Below are 16,412 nucleotides of genomic sequence, written 5' to 3' on the forward strand. Positions count from 1 at the left end.
GACACGGGACTGTGTGGACGAGCTGTCAGCGTCAGCCACGTGTTAGGATGGTTACTTCCTCCCCTCAGCAATTGGGAGGAGTGTCCACGGGGTCACAGACTGGACTCCATGAGTGTCGTCTCAGGAAGTGAAACGTGAACTTGAGATTAGGGCCAAGCCTGGAGAGCCTCAAGTGTATGGTCCTTTCCTGGGGCACAGGAAAGATCCTCTGCTGCCTGGTGGCCAGCATTCAGAAGGGGTCTCAGCTAGGAGGGGCATGCCCTGCCTGCTTAGTGGGGGAGGCAGGGACACAGGCCTGCTCTGCAGCCCAGAGCTTCCTGATCCTGGGCAAGGCTCAGCTCCGTTGTGCCCCGGCTCCTTCTTCCATGAAACAGGAGCTGATGACACCCTTCCGGCCGGCAGCAGCGAGGACCAACTGCAGGGTGGGTGAGGCCTTAGCCCAGGGCGTCGACGCTGTAAGCTCTCAGCAGGTTGGAAAGGTTTTGTAGGCACAAGTGCCGCAGACACTGATGGACGAGGTGAAGCAGAAGGTAACAGAAAACACTGCGGCCCCTGGAGGCTTGCTTGTTCTGCGGGAGGAATGAGCGCCTCTCCCTGGCCTTCCTCTCTCCCCAGCCCTGCGGGGCTGCGCCCGCCCTGCTCTGAAGGTCGACAGGGGCCGCCCAGGCTCCTGGGCCAGGCAGCACCTCTACCCGCTGCAGTTTGCACTGATGTGGTCCTGACAGTCCTGGGCTCAGAGTTCCAGGAAGGGTAGAAGGAAGAGGTGTGAGCCCTAAATGGTACTCCCGAGACAGGGCGAGGGGCGCAGGAGGAAGCCTTCCTGCTGCCACCATTTGTTGCTGCCACCACGAGGGCCCTGGCTTCTAACAGGCCAGCGTACACGACAGGCGGGAGCGACATCACCAGCCTCACAGAGCTGCTCTCCCCCACCACCCAGGCCAGGACACAAGCTGGGTGACCCCCTGGCGAGGAGCCGGGGCATGTCACACCCTTGGTGGCTGCTGCCTTGCAAGCCCACCCAGCTGGTTCTGGGGGGCCCCTGCTGCAGTTACCCCGGGAGAGCCACCTAACACCCTCACCGGGGAACTTGGAACACAGAAGTTGTCTGCTGACGCTTCGCCTGAGGCCAGGCTGCCCTGGCTGTGGGGCTGGCGTGGCCACACACACATCTAAACGGCGACGACAGGTCAGCCAAAGGACACAGCGGAGCCTTGCCGATGATGCACTGAGGGGCAGAGGCGCAGGCCACGCGGTGCCGGTGGGGAGCCAGCAGAACAGTCACCGTGCAGTAGGAACACCCCGTAGGGGTCTGATGGCAAACCCGCAGTTGGAAATGTTCAAAACAGGAAAATCCAGAAGTTCAGCTCCACCCCTGGGCCCCAGTGACATCATGCATGGAAGTATGTGATCCAAGAGGCGTCCTTGGGTCATCCCAGATTGCAGTCCTTTACATGACATTCCGGTGCCAGCACCAGAAGACGAGGGCCACCAGGGACCTCTCCACACAGCCTCCTGGCATCCTTCAGGACCCTGAGCAGGTCCCGCTGGGGCCGTGGGAAGCCCTCCTGAAACCACCCTCGCTGCTGTGGCGGGGCCCCGAATGCCACGACACTCGTTTCTCTTTGCCACCATGTGCTCGGGCCAGAAGGTCAACTGCCTGCCACCTACAAGAGGCCAAACACCCGGGCCCCTGTGGTGACCAGGCCTGGGTTCAGTGGCCAGAGGAGAGCTCAGCCGACCAGGCTCACAAAACAGTCCCCAGCATTGACACACCGGCTCCGGAAGTGTCTGCGCGCCCGTGGTCCTGTCTTTACCAACCCGGAGCCCTCCGGCTCGATTCTGGCCTAGTGCCCCAGTAGGACCCACCACCAACTCAGGGCGCCACGAAAACTTACTGTGTTTGTTTTTCTTTTCTGGCAGAGGAGGCGGTTTTTCTGGGTCACCCGTCGATTCAGGAACAGCGAAGTCACCCACAAATTCAACCGAGGCTGGGGAACCTCCTTGCTGAAGGGGGACGACAGCAGCGAAGGGCGTGAAGGGGAGGGGCCGGACCAAGGCCGGGTTCTGCAGGTCATCCTCGGAGATGTTGTCGTACTGGGAGGGGTGCCGCTCGTAGGACACCCTGCAGCCAGAGCCGTCCGTGGTCTGGGAGGCCGCGCTCCTGCGCTTCTTCTCGGGGAGGGCCGGTGGCGTGTCTGCCGGTGGCCCTGGGGCTAAGGGCCCGTCTGGCTGGGGGCAGCTGCTGAGAGGCAACTGGAAGGGATGGCCGAGGAACGGAGACCCAGACTCCCCCAGGGACTCCGGGAGCGGGCTGAGGTTGCAGGCCGCGGGCTGAGGTATCTGGTCTGCGTCCGAGAGGTCTTGCTGAAGGAATTCGTAGTCCGGGTCGTAATGATCTGTGTTCACAACAGGAGAAGCACACCCGTCAGCCACAGGACCCCACGGGAGGACCCCCACGCCTGCTCCCAAGCCTGTTCATTACGGCGCAACAAAACACGCCTCCTGCTTCAAGGGAGGTCTGCGCTGCAGTTTATGTTCTCACTCGGCTCCTGCCTAACAGTCAAGACAGACGGGGACACGGCTCTTTGTTATCCTATTCTTTGCATTTCCTGTTTTTTTTTTAACTTCTTAGTTAAAAAGAAAATGCATGACCACTGTAGAAAATGTGGCAAACCGCCCCCTCAAAAAACCCCACAGCCCCACAGTCTGACTGGGATCTGTTTACAATTTGATATATTTCCTTAAAAGTCTTTCCCCACCCAAAATTCTTTTTCCAACTGAACTGAGAAAACACTCTGCAAGGGGTCTAGGGTCTTGTGCACGGACCAATAGATTGCAACCGGGCATTAACAGCTGGGCGCCAGGTCCGGCGGGACCTGTCTGGGCTCCCGAGTGGCCGGAGAGGACAGCCCCAGTTACCGCCACCCCTGATGATGCAGGACGAGTGTCCTTGGACAGCCATCAGCTGTGAATCTCTGATTATGTTCTTAAGATAAACTCTCAGCCGTGAAACATCTGGATTACAGGGTGTGAACGGCCTGAAGCTCCTTATACCTCATGTCAAGTGGCCTTTCAGACTTTGGGTAGCCCACACCACGGGCGGTCAGCACCCGCGAGGGCCAGCGTGAGCCACTTGCCTGCCTCCCCGCTCTGTCAGACGCTGTCAGGGCCTCCCCCCACTTACAGGTCTGCGCAGAGACGGCCCTTAGTGTTGGCAAAGGGAGTCAGGCCTCCCCACCGTGGTCTTGCACGGTATTTCATCTCAACTCACAGCCTCCCTGAGAGGCAGATTCTGGTATCTTGGCTGTACAGATGAGGAAACTGAGGCCCAGGTTTTGAATGACACGGCCAAGGTCATGGAGTCAGTGACTGGTGTCACTGTGTGACCCGGAGGAAGCCAGCGGATGGGGGGGCGGGAGTGGCGAGGAAGACGCCTGCAGCTCACCTAGCGTTTCACAGCTTGTGTTCCGAGAACACTGCCCGCTGTCCCTGTCCAGCGAGGACAGCTGCTCGTCTGACCGGCTGAGCTTGCCAATGCTGCTGCAAGGGGACAGGCGGGGCGACTCGCCTCCGTAGGAGTGGCTGCCTCCTGACAGGCGCCTCTGGGCATAGCAGTCCCCATCGAGGTCCTCACGTGAAAAACAGAAACAACCCCAGTCACTTCTGAGAAATGGCGGCAGGGACCAGGTGGGAGGGAGCTGGAATGTTTACTTAGAGAGGAAACCACCACCAGGCCCGGGGACCGGCTGGAAAGGGCCTGTCTGTGATGTAATGAGCAGGGACACACCTCGTCTGTGACTCCCAGAAGGGGGGCTGCAGGAGTGGCGGGGGGGCATCGGGGCTGGGCTCCAGCCCCCCACCCCCGTCCCCACCCGATGTGGGGACTCATGCAGGGGACTGAAGGAGACACGTGCACAGACCCGAGTCTTCCTCGCTTTTCCCGGTGGGGCCGAATTACCTGCCTATTAATTCCAACAGGCAAACTGGAGCCGCTGGTGGCTCGGCTCATGGGGGCCACGACGGCCACGCGGGTCGGGGAGGGAGCCGACTGTCTCTTTTTCGGCGGCAGTGCTGGCGGAGGGCTGAAGCAGACCGAGACGCCCATCAACCCGACAGACCCGAACAGAGGGCTCTCGGCAGAGAGGAGGGCCCAGCGCCATTCTTTACTGGACACTCAGCTGCTTCCCGCACCTCCCACCCGCCCACTCTCCTGCGGCATGAGCTACTAGAGGAGCCAAAACTACGGCCAGAAAGACCCTTTCTTCTCCTTCTGCAATAAACTGCTGGCCCAGCTTTTGCTGGGCCCAGGTTGAAAGGCAGGCAGGCAGCTGGGAGCTCCGGGTGGGGGGCAGGTCAGGGCTGGGGCTCATCCCAGGGAGGCCGCGCTTCCAAAGCTTCTACAAAGCAGGGGACTGGGCCCCGAGTCCCTCTCAACTCATTCTACCCACCCACTCATTGCATTGTGTTATAAATAGAGGAGGGTGCTAGAAAACAGAAAATTACCTATTATCAACCACTCGGATGCCAGGGAGGGGGGGCTTGGGGGGCGCCACCTCTTCATCAGTGGTGTCGAGAGGCAGCTCGGCCGACTGCGACGTGCAGGTTGTCCTGTTCAGAATCTCCGTCTCTCGGTCTGTCAGGGGGAGCTCAGACTGGCTGAGAATGGCAAAGAACCCGGGGTCACAGGGGGTTACAGAGCACACGCAGGTCTGAGGAGGGCTGGGGTGTGACCAGGGCAGGAAAACGACCGGGGCGGGGTGCCTGGACACTCCATGGTAGAGGTGGGTTTCCAACTGTGGTCTGATCACCAAGAAACAACGGGCGTAGCCAGGCCCTGACTCTGTGTCCTAGTTCCGTCCTCTGTAAGAGGGCCCCTTCGATGAGACAGTCTACAGACTGTCTAAAATGCTCCAGGTTTGTTTTACGCCTGTGCTAGGGGCTTGTAGTGGATAAAGTCAAATCCTCTCAAGCCAAACTCCCAAAACCCCACCTTCAAAGTTCTTCCTGATGAGGCAAGGACGTTGGGGCTCACCGGGCACTCACACGCTAGCCTTAGGAGAAGTCCCGCTGGCTATTAACATTGAGGCCCGGAAATACTTCCAGGCATGTGGGAGCTGCACATACTCGTAGTGACAAGGGCACCCCCCAGGACTCAGTGACACAGGGCTCTGGGCTGCCGACCCGGCCCCGCCTGCGCGCAGACCCCACGTGACCAGTGACTGGAGGGCTCGGTCGGCACTCACCCATCGGGCTTGCAGACTGGAGAGCTGGGTTTCACCGGGCTTGTCGGAGACGGGTGCCCCTGCTTCTCGACCGTGAGTCTGACCAGCTCCTGCACCCCACCAAGGAGAAAAGCAGTGAGGAATGAGGATAGGTCCTCACCGTCGAGTGTGCACTGCAAGGTGGGCTGGCCGCCCGCCCGCTCGCCTGCCCTCTACTGCCAAGTGCTGTCTGTGTGCCCACAGAGCCCCCGCACACCATGCACTGGAGCATTGCTCGACTTAGGTAATCTGTACGACTTCCCCAAACACATCTTCACAGCATGGGGAGCAGTTTCAAACCCATCAAGGTACTTCCTCTTGGAAGGAGAAATGACGAGCCCCGTGCTCTCACAATGACTAGGTTCACGGCACGTACGAAACCCCCGGGGAGCGGACCCCCAGTCCGGGCGTGCGGCAGAACCCGCTAGTCCTCTGACGCCATTCTCGAGCGTGCGGGCCGACCCCCACACCCCCAGCTTTGGGAGGGCGGTTTCCCAAAGTGCCCTGGGAATGGGTGTGGCAGCAGCTGTCGTCCTGAGATGACTGGCTGGCATCTTTGTCGATGGAAGGGAAGTTAAGGGTACACTACCCAGCAGAGAAATTACTTTAAAAAGTAGTTTTTAAAGTAGAGCAGGAGGAGAAGAAAGAGCAGGAGACATCAGAGCCCACTGGTTTTGCAACCAGCACGAGTTTCCCGGGGCTGATGAGTTCTGACGATTGCATCTACCCAGGAAGAACCGCTTCACTCGGGAAACACAGAGCATGTTCCCGACCCTCTCCGGTCTGTCCTCCCGGCTCCAGCCACGCCTAACTTCTACTTCTTCCATCACTCTTGCCTGGAACTTCAGGGCAACAGACAGATGGGACCACACAGGATGCACTCTTTCGTGCCCATTTTCTTTTCCCAGACAGCTTTATGGGTATGTAGCCCCCAGGCCGTAACAGCCAGCCCTGTAGAGTGGACCACTGTGCGGTTTTCCATCCGCTCACGGAGCTATGTGGCCATGAGCATGGCGAGCGCCAGGCCGTCCCCTGGCCTCTGAGAGCAGCTGCCCCCAGGACGAGCCCACCGGTTTCCCAAGCCGCCCAGCCCGGCCACCAGCCTGGCTCCTGGGGCAGCACGACACCGCGGTCCGTGCCGTGGACCACCTGCCATTTCTGCACTCGCTCCCCAGGGATGGACGTCCTGGAAGGACCTACTCATGCTGCGGGGCGTCCAGGCCCTCAGCACAGACGTCTGGCTGGGGAAGCTACAGCGGAGGCAGCAATGGACTCGACGGGACAGTACAGCAATGTGTCCCTAAATTGGACACAAAGCCTCTCCAAACTCAAAATGTCACACACACAAATCATGACAGGTGTGGCAGGGCAGAGAGTAAATGTCCTTCTCAGAGCCAGGGTTCTTTCAAGAACATCAAAACCAAAAGATGAGGAATATCAAAGAAGTCCACAAACGCCAACAGTGACTGATGGTCAGTAACCATCACAGACTCTCCAACTTGGATGACACTAACATAGAGACTGCCAGACGTGGCAGATGGCGGTAATGCTCCGGACAGCCTTTACAAAGGATGACTCATCTACATATACCAAGCAATATCTGTGTTCTTTTCATAACAATTTCACCAAGAAAGATGTCATGGGCATGTGCAAAAGTCAAACCAGAAACAGTCCTCACGGTGTAGTGTCTAACAGATAAAACTGGACTGCTCCAAAGCCCACAATCAAATATTCAGCACTAGGTGTTGATCACATACATCACGATGGACCCAAACAATGGGCTGTTGTAGCACCCCGAGAGATCCACCCGCGGCCAGTGCGTGCGACCGACGGCATGGAAAGGTGAGGTCAGCCAGACCATGCCAGGAGTACACAGAACAGAAAAAACCCGCCATGGAACACCCCTGCCCCCGCTTTCTTGCTTGTGTGTCTCCCCTCTTTCTAAACTTTCTACAGTGAACAGGTGTTATTCTGGAATACTAATTTACGAAGCTCACACACCAGGGCGGGCCCCTGTCCCTGGATTCAGTGCCACCCGCTAGAACCGCGGTGCCGGCCTGCTCTCAGAGACGTGGGGAGAACCGAGGTCCCCATGAGTCAAGTGCTGGAAGGAAAAGGTCAGGCTCCTCCTGTTACCGCAACTCAGAAGTTAAATGACATCTCACAGACATGTAAGGGGCACCTCCCTAGCTGGGGGTCACAGACAGGATGGGCAGACGAGAGGCTACTGAACCGAAACAGCCAGCGAGGGGCGCAAGGCCCTGGGGGTGGAAGGAAAGCAGCTTGTTGCCGGGCCACACAGAGGGGCAACGAGGCTCCAGGCACCCGAGGCCGGCCCGCAGGGCCCCGACACCCCACGCTCACATGTGTGCTCCTGAGCAGGTCAGAGGACAGACAGAAACCTGTGCACTTACAGCTGCTGACGTAGGAGAAAATTCCACTAGTTCTTCACTAAATTGTGAGTAAATCTAATGAGAACATCATCTTCCTGGAGAAGCAGCTGGGTAAACTGAACCAAGGAGTGATGGCAAAAGCCTCGTGGACCGGTGGGCCACAGGTGTGAGCATGCGCCTGTGTCAGGAGGGCGCCCACGGCGTGCCGGTCTGTCCGCCAGCCCAGGCGGGAGCAGAGTGAAAGGAGGCAGCTTGGCGTCCACCACCCAGCTTCCAGCCGAGGAGCCCAGCCAGAGGCCTCCGGTCTCAACCGGCCTTCGCCGTCCGACAGGAGAACCCTCCAAGGTGCACGCGTGGGGCTGCTGTGCCAGCGCCCGTGCTCACTCAGGCTCCCTCGGTGTCCTGTGAGAGCACAGCTCCTTGCACCGAAGGCGGGTCCCTGAGAGCCATGAGAGACTTCTCAGTCCTCTGGAGGCGCCACCAAGGGAAGAGGGAAATGGTACCTACTGGCTGTGTGTCCAGAGCCGGCGACTGTAAACCAGACAACTGCTGTCCACTGGAATGCATTTCCAAAGCTAGGAGACACTTGGAAAAGTGCCTTTCTAAATACACAATACTTTATTTCTATATTCAGTTTATTCCCACTGAAGGTGACCTCAGAGATGCTTCCATTTCAAGTGACCACCGCGCGAGCAGCCACTGCACCCTTCCCGCCTTCTTCTCGGCACCGAGGCAGCCCCCGCCTGGCCATGCGCACACGGGCTGCACAAGGACAGGCCCCCATGAGCTGCCCATGGGCGGCACTGGCACCGGTGGACTCATGGCCACCCGGCCTCGGCCACACGAGTGCACAAGGATGCTATGGCGCAGCTGAGGCCCGTCAGGCCGCACAGAGGGACAGCACACTGTCACAGAGAGCCCACGGTTCACAGCCCAGGGCTGCTCCTGCTCCTGCCCCACCGGTGCCCACCCTCTCTCACTTCCTGGCCCTGAGACCCTCCTGGGTGCAGGGGCCGGAGCCCCGGGCCACACAAGTGACGACCACAACACAACGCCCGGACTGGCCAGGGGCCCTGAGACATCTACTTCCCTCAGGACACAGACTGCAGAGCGAGTGGAGTTTCCCATCACTGCAGTGGCATAATGGCACCACAGGGCTGGCTAGCCCCAGGGTGACTTTTATGGTGACAAAAAGGAACCTTCCCTGCCCACAACCAAAGTGGGTGAGAGGCAGCAAATGAAGTGTCGTTCTCATACACAGTGCAAAGAGGCAGAGGACTGGCAGGCAAGGGCAGATGGGGACGGGGCACCCCCCGAGTGACCAGGTGAGACCTCGAATGCAGCCAAGTGGGACACCTAGGAGCCCACAGAAAAGCAGTGCTGGGCAGAGGGCACCACTTAAAAACTGGGCACCTCTGTGTCCAAAATAATCAACCCGTGTAGCTGGGGCAAGATGCCACGACTCAAGCAATCAACGCTTGCTCCAGAAGCTTGCAGATACTCGGATGACTTCCTCTTGACCTTGGGATGTGGGCCGAGCGGCTGGAATGGGACAACACAGGTGCGTCCAATTGGAGTCGCTGCTGCAGCTCGCGAGGACCGGAAGGACTGCTGCACCCCAGTGCCCTTGACAGTGAGAAGCAGGGCGAGTCTGGTGTGGTGTTTGCGTTGGCAGGTTTACCACGAAAAATACCTAGTGGGTCGCTCAGAGAAAGGGGTGCCTTATTTTAAGACACCCTATTATTTAAAAGCAAAACACCCCTGAGCCCCAATTGTGCGAAACTGACAACAGGTGAGATGGCTGTTTTGACCCCCAGGAGTGACCCCACAGCTGCCGGAGGAAAAGGTCTGCGCACACCCGGCTCTTCCATTTTCCTTCCCCCCCGCCCTCCCCTCGTCGCCTGCTCCTCCTCTTCAGCAAAGCAGTGGGATGCTTAGGGGTACGGGGAATGTAACCACACAAAGAGCTCTTTGAAATGACGCAAAGTGACAGATAACCTGAAGATCAAAACCAACTTTGAGACATCTTTCATAATTTTTAAACAATCACGTCAGTGGAAATGGCTGGTACCGTACTCTGAGACTTGTGCCACGGGAAAAAGTGAACAAAGCACTCATTGGGTTGATGTTACTGACCACGGGGATTCTCCGTTTTGGAGGAAGAAAATGAAGATGTAAGTCCAACGACGTTAGATAGAACCCCTGACGTTCCCAAGTGTGAGCTGGAGTTAGTGCACACTCAGTAGTGTTTTGTTTTAAGGACACTAAGCAAGGGACCAATCAGTGGCAATTAGGAATCTTAAGCCCTCAGGGTGTGGTCTCCAAAGAGCATTTTTCTTTTTATTTCTTTTTTTTTAAGATTTTTATTTATTTATCTTCGGAGGGGAAGGGAAGGAGGGAGAGAAATATCAATGTATGGTTGCCTCTCGTGTGTCCCCTGCTGGGAACTGGCCTGCAACCAAGGCATGTGCCCTGACTGGGAATCGAACCGCCATCGTGTGGTTCACAGGCCTGTGCTCAATCCACTGAGCTACACCAGCCAGGGCCAAATAGCGTTTTTCAATTAAAAACAAAAACAAAGTCGAGGGCTCTTTAATGGAATGTCTGACTCCAGGGTGGTAGTGAGAAATGTACAAGATGACTTATAACTCAGTCATAAAGTGATGAATAACCCAATTACAAGTGGACAAAGGGTTTGAACAGATGGTGAGTTCTCCAAAGACATACACGTGAAAAGATGCTCAGCAGCATTAGCCATTAGGGGAAGGCAAAACAAAAGCACAGTGAGACACCATTCACCCCGCCAGGGTGGCTAGAATCAGCACGATAGTTGTAAGTGCTGGCGAGGGTGTGGGGAGACGGGAGGCCCCGGACACTGCTGCGGGGGAAGGAAGTGGCGTGGCCGCTCTGGGAGGAAGCCTGGCAGTTGCCACAGGATCGAACCCAGGAGCTACATGACCTGGCTCTGCGCTCCTAGGTATGTACCCACGAGAGATGAAAACCCACGTCCACACAAAAACTTGCCTGCAAATGTCCACGGCAGCCTTACTCGTCAATGCCAGCACGTGGAAGCAACCCAAATGTCCCTGAGTAAATAACACGCAGCACAGCCACACGACAGAATATTATTCAGTAATAACAAGAAATGAGATGCTGACACATGCTACAACATGGATGAACTTTGAAAACATCATGCTAAGTGACAGGAGCCAGTCACAAAAGGCCACAGGTACATGAGTCCATTGAGATGGGAAACGTCCGGACGAGGCAAACCCACAGACAGTTGGTAGCTGCCAAGCGCAGGGAGTACGAAGAGGTCAAAGAAGGTTTGAAAAAACGGCTACCTTCTGAAGTGATAAAAATGTTCTAAAACTGTGGTGATGGGTGCACAAGTCTGAATATAGTAAAAATCATTAAAGTGTACATTTTAAATGGGTGAATTGTATGGTGTGGGAATTATACCTCAGTGACACTGTTACCTAAATCATTCAGTAAACAAGCACGAGACGAAGCCTGAACCTCTTCCGCACCAAAGAGTGAGAAAACGCTACAAGCATTCCGGGGTCACCTCAACATGAACTTGGGGAACAACGTGAAGCTTTCAAGGTCAAAGATGGGACCAGGGCATTACTGAGAATACTAACGGCAGTGAACTAGGCCATCTCAAGTAGTTAAATTTGTAAGTTCAAACTGATGTACTTTTTTAAAGACCCGATTTATTTATTTTTAGAGAGAATGGAAGGGAGGGAGAAAGAGAGGGAGAGACACACCAACCAATTGCCTCTTGCACGCCCCCAGCTGGGGATCGAAGCTGCAACCCAGGTAAGCGCCCTGACTGGGAATTGAACCAGTGACCTTTCGGTCTGCAGGACAAAGGTCTGTGGGACAATGTGCAGTTCACTCAGCCACACCAGTGAGGGCCAAAATTAAATTAAAGAACACACGCACGCACACGCACGCACACGCACGCACATAGACACACACACACACCCCCTCAATCCCTTGGTGGCATCAGAGGGTGCTGGGAAACGCCCACTGTTTTGGCACCTGGTGAATGAAGGCAGGAGCTGAGCACTGACCATGAACCTCCTGCAAGCCGGAGCTCAGGGCAGCCTCCACCGACAAGGGAGTGCCTCTGCGATGTGTTCCAGCTCAGGAAGGCAGGGAGAATGACAGAAGGAATGAGAATGCAATTGTTTGTACCCCTGTGAATCGAGGAGGAGGGGAGGTCCCCCCCCAGGTAGCTAGTAACATCTGAAAGGGGACAGGCCTGGGGTGGGAGCGCAGGGCCACCTGCGAAGCGAAACGGGCTGCTGACGAAAACCTGGGCCCAACGCAGCCTCCAGAGTTATGTGGGGCTCTGGGGACGGAGGCCCGTGTTCAATGACACTGCCCAGGTGGGACCACAGCAAAATCCAGGATGCGGGAGATCGCTAGGAGCAGTAACATGAAGAAAAACGCAGTGGAGGGGAAACCATGCACATCACTAATGGGGCAGCAGTGCACGCGTTTCCTCGGGTTCTGAATTGAACAACAGTGTGAAAGCAGCGAACTACGCACTGCGGGCCACATCCGGCCCAGGGCCTGCTTTCTGTAAGGCCCTTGAGGTAAAAATGCTTTATTAAAGAAAATTAAAACTAAAGAATACGCAACAGAGGCTGGAAGTAGTGTGAGCAGCCTAAAATACCAACTATCTTGACCTTCACAGAAAAGTGCGCCTTGCTCAGACACACATGTTCAGCCGCCGACAGAGGGCGGGAGGGCGCCTGGGCCCTGCTTCCAGAGCTGCCGGGGAGCAGGCGGAGGCGCTAAAGAAACAGCACCTGCCTCGAGTGGACAACTGTGGGAACTACGTGATGGGGCTTAGTTAGGTAATTCTCTTTTTTAACCAATGTTTAAAAATTCTCACCCCCAATTTAAAAACAGGCTGAATGAGGAATAAAGGGAGATGGCTTACTTGAAATGTCTGTGTGGCAGACGGCTAAATGCCCACGTTGGTTCTTCTTATGAGTGAAAGTTTGGCGGGGCAGGTGTCTAAGTTCTGGCCAACGAAGTGTAAGAGAAAGTTTCGCGAGGCCTGCGAGGAAGCACCATCAAATGCAGAAGGAGCAACTTCCTACTCTCTCCCTTCCTGCTTGCTGGAATATAGTCCTGATGGATGGAGACGCAGCAGCAGTTCTGTACCATGAGGTGCAACTCACCAGCCTAGGACAAGGACGCCCTGACCACTTTGTGAAACTGCCACCACATTAGACGCAACGGCCTATCTCTAGGCTTCTTATATATGAAAGAGAAAGTTCTGTTTCTTAAAAGCCGGTACATTTTCAATTTCCTTGCAGTCAAATTTAGTCCTATCTGATAGGGTCAGGAGAACATTTCTTTCAAAACAGTCCTGTTCCACAAAGCAAATCTGGTGCGCAAGCCCAGTTTTGGGTGCAGACAGCAATGCAGGTATTCCAAAATCTTGCTCCAAGTGTAAAGGTGTGCATGGGGAAGGGGTGGGGAGTCTGGAGGCCAGGGAGGGAGGCTCAAGCCCAAGGGCCCCTGGAAGGCTGAGAGAGGAGAGGGCAGAGAGCCCCGGGGCTGGGTGTGAGGCTGGACATTTAGAGCAGAAGAAAAGCCGAGATTTAAACGGAAAAGCAAGCCAGGGCTGGGGTGGTGGTCTGAAGGGACCACCTGGGGTTCCGCAGCAGCGGGTCTGGGAAGAGCCCGAGCGCACGCAGGGTGCCCTGGGGAGAGCTGCCTGGGGCGAGCCCGCTCCCAGCAGGGGCTCGTCTCTCTACCTGGAACCTTACCTGGAGAAGGGCGGCAATGCCGGGAAGTGGGCCAATGGGGGCTGTTCCAGAGGCGGACATTCCTGTGGTGACCAGCACTCCCCACCACCTAGGGCACCTAGCACTCACAGGTACTTTACACGCGCTGTCTTACTTAACCCTTCCTCCAATGGCCAGGGTATTTAAAAACCTGCTGGAAACTCAGAGAAGTAACTTGCCCAAGGTTATAGAGCTAACAAGTGACATTTATGCGGGGGAAGGAGAGGTAAATAATAAATGATACTACCCACTCAGGGATAAAAAACAAAGTAATACTGTTTCAAGACACTTCCTTCATCAAAAAAATCTCCATCTAACAACTGACCGAATGCTACGTGAAAGATGCTGAGTCAGCTTAGAGGCAGGTGCCAACATCTCTCCTCTCAGTGGGTGACCGCATCCTCATGTATGTCCTTGATTTCTGCAGTCTTGCTCCTCCCAGCCGACTAAGGCTGTCCCATAACTAGAACATGGGCTTATGAGGTGTCCTAAGCCTGAAGGGGACAACAAGAGAGGCCGGTAGCCAGCTGACCTGGAGGTGGGAACATCCGAGCCCCTCAGGCTGACCATGACCCGGTCTCCTTGTGGGAGGAGCTGGGGGCAATGATGAGCGCAGGGCTGGGGTCCTGTAGGCCCGGTGTCTGCCAGAGTCTCACTCCCACACCTGTGCAAAGGCACTGGCGCCTACTTTGGAGAGTCGCTATGAGCACCGAGTGGGTAACAGATGTTAGCTATTACCATTAGACCTTAGCAACACTTGCCCGCCTCAGAGCTTCGATGGTCCCTGCTGCCTTTGCTGACTCTAACTGCGAAATGCTTCAGTACACAGGCCAACTCCGGCTCACGCTTCAGGCTTTCAGCCTCTGCCTCTTGCTGGGGAAGGGTCTCTGACCACCCTGTAGGAGGCCCACCTGTACACCTAGGCAACACCATGGGCCGTTTCTTCTTTGCGGTGCCAGTCCTGTGTAGTTATACAACCCTGCGTGTCTGTCTGTCCTCCTCTCCCCCTTGAGGCTGGAAGTGCCCTCAGGTCGAGACCCCGGGTCTCGCCCATCGCCACATTTCCAATTCTGCCTCCCACGGCCCCGCACACAGGGTCCTAGACGAGTGCTTGTTGGATGAATGAAACAAACGGAATTTAGAGCGCCTCGCCCAGAAAGTCTCTGTTCTGGCTGCAATGTTTTAAAACAATCCTGGGAAAGTTCTTTGTTTTCAGACGCTGAAAGAATGGTAACCCATAGTCCCCCTCCCCGTCGCCTATCCTGGCCAGTATGCAAACCCGAGAAATGCTCCTCCCAACCACTACAGCAGGGTGCCGATTCCACAAAGGAGAACCCACTTGGGACTGTCCCAGTGAAACGCTCCACTCTGGACACTCTCATTTGTGTTGACCGTCTCACCACAATCAATTTGGCAGAAGGAAACCTCTACAATGTCACCTGAAAAGCCACCGTTTTCCATCAATACATTTCCGAAGCCTGGACAGAAAGGGTGTGAGGCAGAGCTCCAGACCCTGCTGAAGGAGCGTGACCCGGGTCACGTCTCGCTCTGCCCTGCTCTGCCCTGCCGGGGAGGCGGGTGGCATGATGCCCGTGCCTGCACTTCCAAACCTGCAACGTGACACCAGGCCCTGCAGCACGGCCCCCCCAGGCGGCCCCCGAGGGCTCACTGGCCAGAGAGATGATGTAGGACCGCCTGCTCTGGGGAAGTGAAGAGAGCCCGGGAGCCACCAGAAGGCATTCCGACGCCATCCAGCCAAGCCTCCCTCCAGACGAACCCGCCACGGGCCCACGGACACGGCGGCCCTGCGTGGTACTGGAGTGGGGTCTGGCCCCGCTCACGAGGCAGCAGGGCAGTGCTTCTCAGCCTTCCCTCCGAGACCTTTACCCCGGGGGGCCCTCCTCTCCTCTCTAGGGCTCCTGGGGAACGCTGACCCACGGGGCAGCGGTCGGAGGTCTGACCGCACGGCTGAGTGGGGGAGAAATGACTTCTCACCTGAATACGCACCTCAGCTAGAATTTTGGGTAGAAGGGTCCAGAAAACAGGAGGGCAGTTTTTTCAAGCCAAGAGCTCTGTTTCTGCTCAGCTGCACGCCGTGACCACGGAGCTGGTAGTGAACGGCGGCGGAGGTCGGGGTGCTCGGTGAGGGACGGCCTCAGAGCCCCCCGTGTGCTCGCTGAGCTGGCCCTCCCCCCGCCCCAGCACTCCGACCCACGGCACCATCTCGTGCCTAGTTCACAGGGGAGCCAGCGGAGGTGCAGGTCACTGAGTAAACGCTCAAGTTCACAGACCAGTGCGTGGTGAGCTGGGGTTCTAACCTAGCCAGACCCCAAGGCCAGTGCTCTTTCCGCTACATCACACAGCCTCCCAGGACAGCCGTCTCCATGCTCCACGACTCCCAGCCCCAGGCCTGGCCGGTAAGCCCACACCCTCCATTCCACCTGGCTCCTCATCCACTAAGACCCATTTTTTCAATAATTCTGGACCCCCACGGCCTTTGCTTCCAGCCTTAACTAGGTTTCACAATGCTCTGTTACGCCGTTTCTGACTTCTGATACAGACAGTTTTGTTTCTTACTCATCTCCAGCCTGCTTTTCTGTCCAGGGTCCTAGATTTTCAGAATAGGAAAAGACAGCAGTTGACACGTGTGCAGTTTTGCTAAAAGTCAACGCAAAAGCATGTCCGTTGCGCCTGGTCTGGGTGGCCAGCCCACAGCGCCAGGCTCTCACGCAAAGACGTGGGAAGACCCAAACGCAACGCTCAGCGGAGGCTGGTGGCTCTGGCAGCTGTCCGAGCATCACGGTGAGTGCTCTGAAGGCCTGCCTCGCTGTGACAGCCATTCATATCGGGAGGGGGGAGTAAAACGGCTGCTGGGTAGGGTGCGCCAACACCAGAGATGCCGGGAGATGTCCGGGCTGATTGGCAGGTTCGGGGGCAGGTTCTGG

At 56.5% G+C, this 16,412-nt stretch overlaps 1 protein-coding gene across 5 annotated transcripts in view; it reads right to left on the bottom strand.

Annotated features, from left to right (window-relative positions):
- Nucleotides 1–16,412, bottom strand: part of RAPGEF1 (Rap guanine nucleotide exchange factor 1) — a 111,297-nt gene that overhangs the window by 30,578 nt on the left and 64,307 nt on the right. For all 5 annotated transcript variants that reach the window (XM_037036367.1, XM_037036364.1, XM_037036363.1 and 2 more), the window contains 5 exons: nucleotides 5,244–5,332; nucleotides 4,504–4,656; nucleotides 3,959–4,082; nucleotides 3,446–3,629; nucleotides 1,896–2,396 (listed from right to left, as the gene is read on the bottom strand). In XM_037036367.1, the coding sequence (XP_036892262.1) occupies nucleotides 1,896–2,396; nucleotides 3,446–3,629; nucleotides 3,959–4,082; nucleotides 4,504–4,656; nucleotides 5,244–5,332 (1,051 nt within the window). The remainder of the gene's footprint in view (nucleotides 1–1,895; nucleotides 2,397–3,445; nucleotides 3,630–3,958; nucleotides 4,083–4,503; nucleotides 4,657–5,243; nucleotides 5,333–16,412) is intronic.

Source organism: Sturnira hondurensis, unplaced genomic scaffold (genome assembly GCF_014824575.4).
Source record: "Sturnira hondurensis isolate 20B ecotype Veracruz unplaced genomic scaffold, ASM1482457v3 Scaffold0022908, whole genome shotgun sequence".
In the NCBI taxonomy this organism is placed as follows: Eukaryota; Metazoa; Chordata; class Mammalia; order Chiroptera; family Phyllostomidae; genus Sturnira; species Sturnira hondurensis.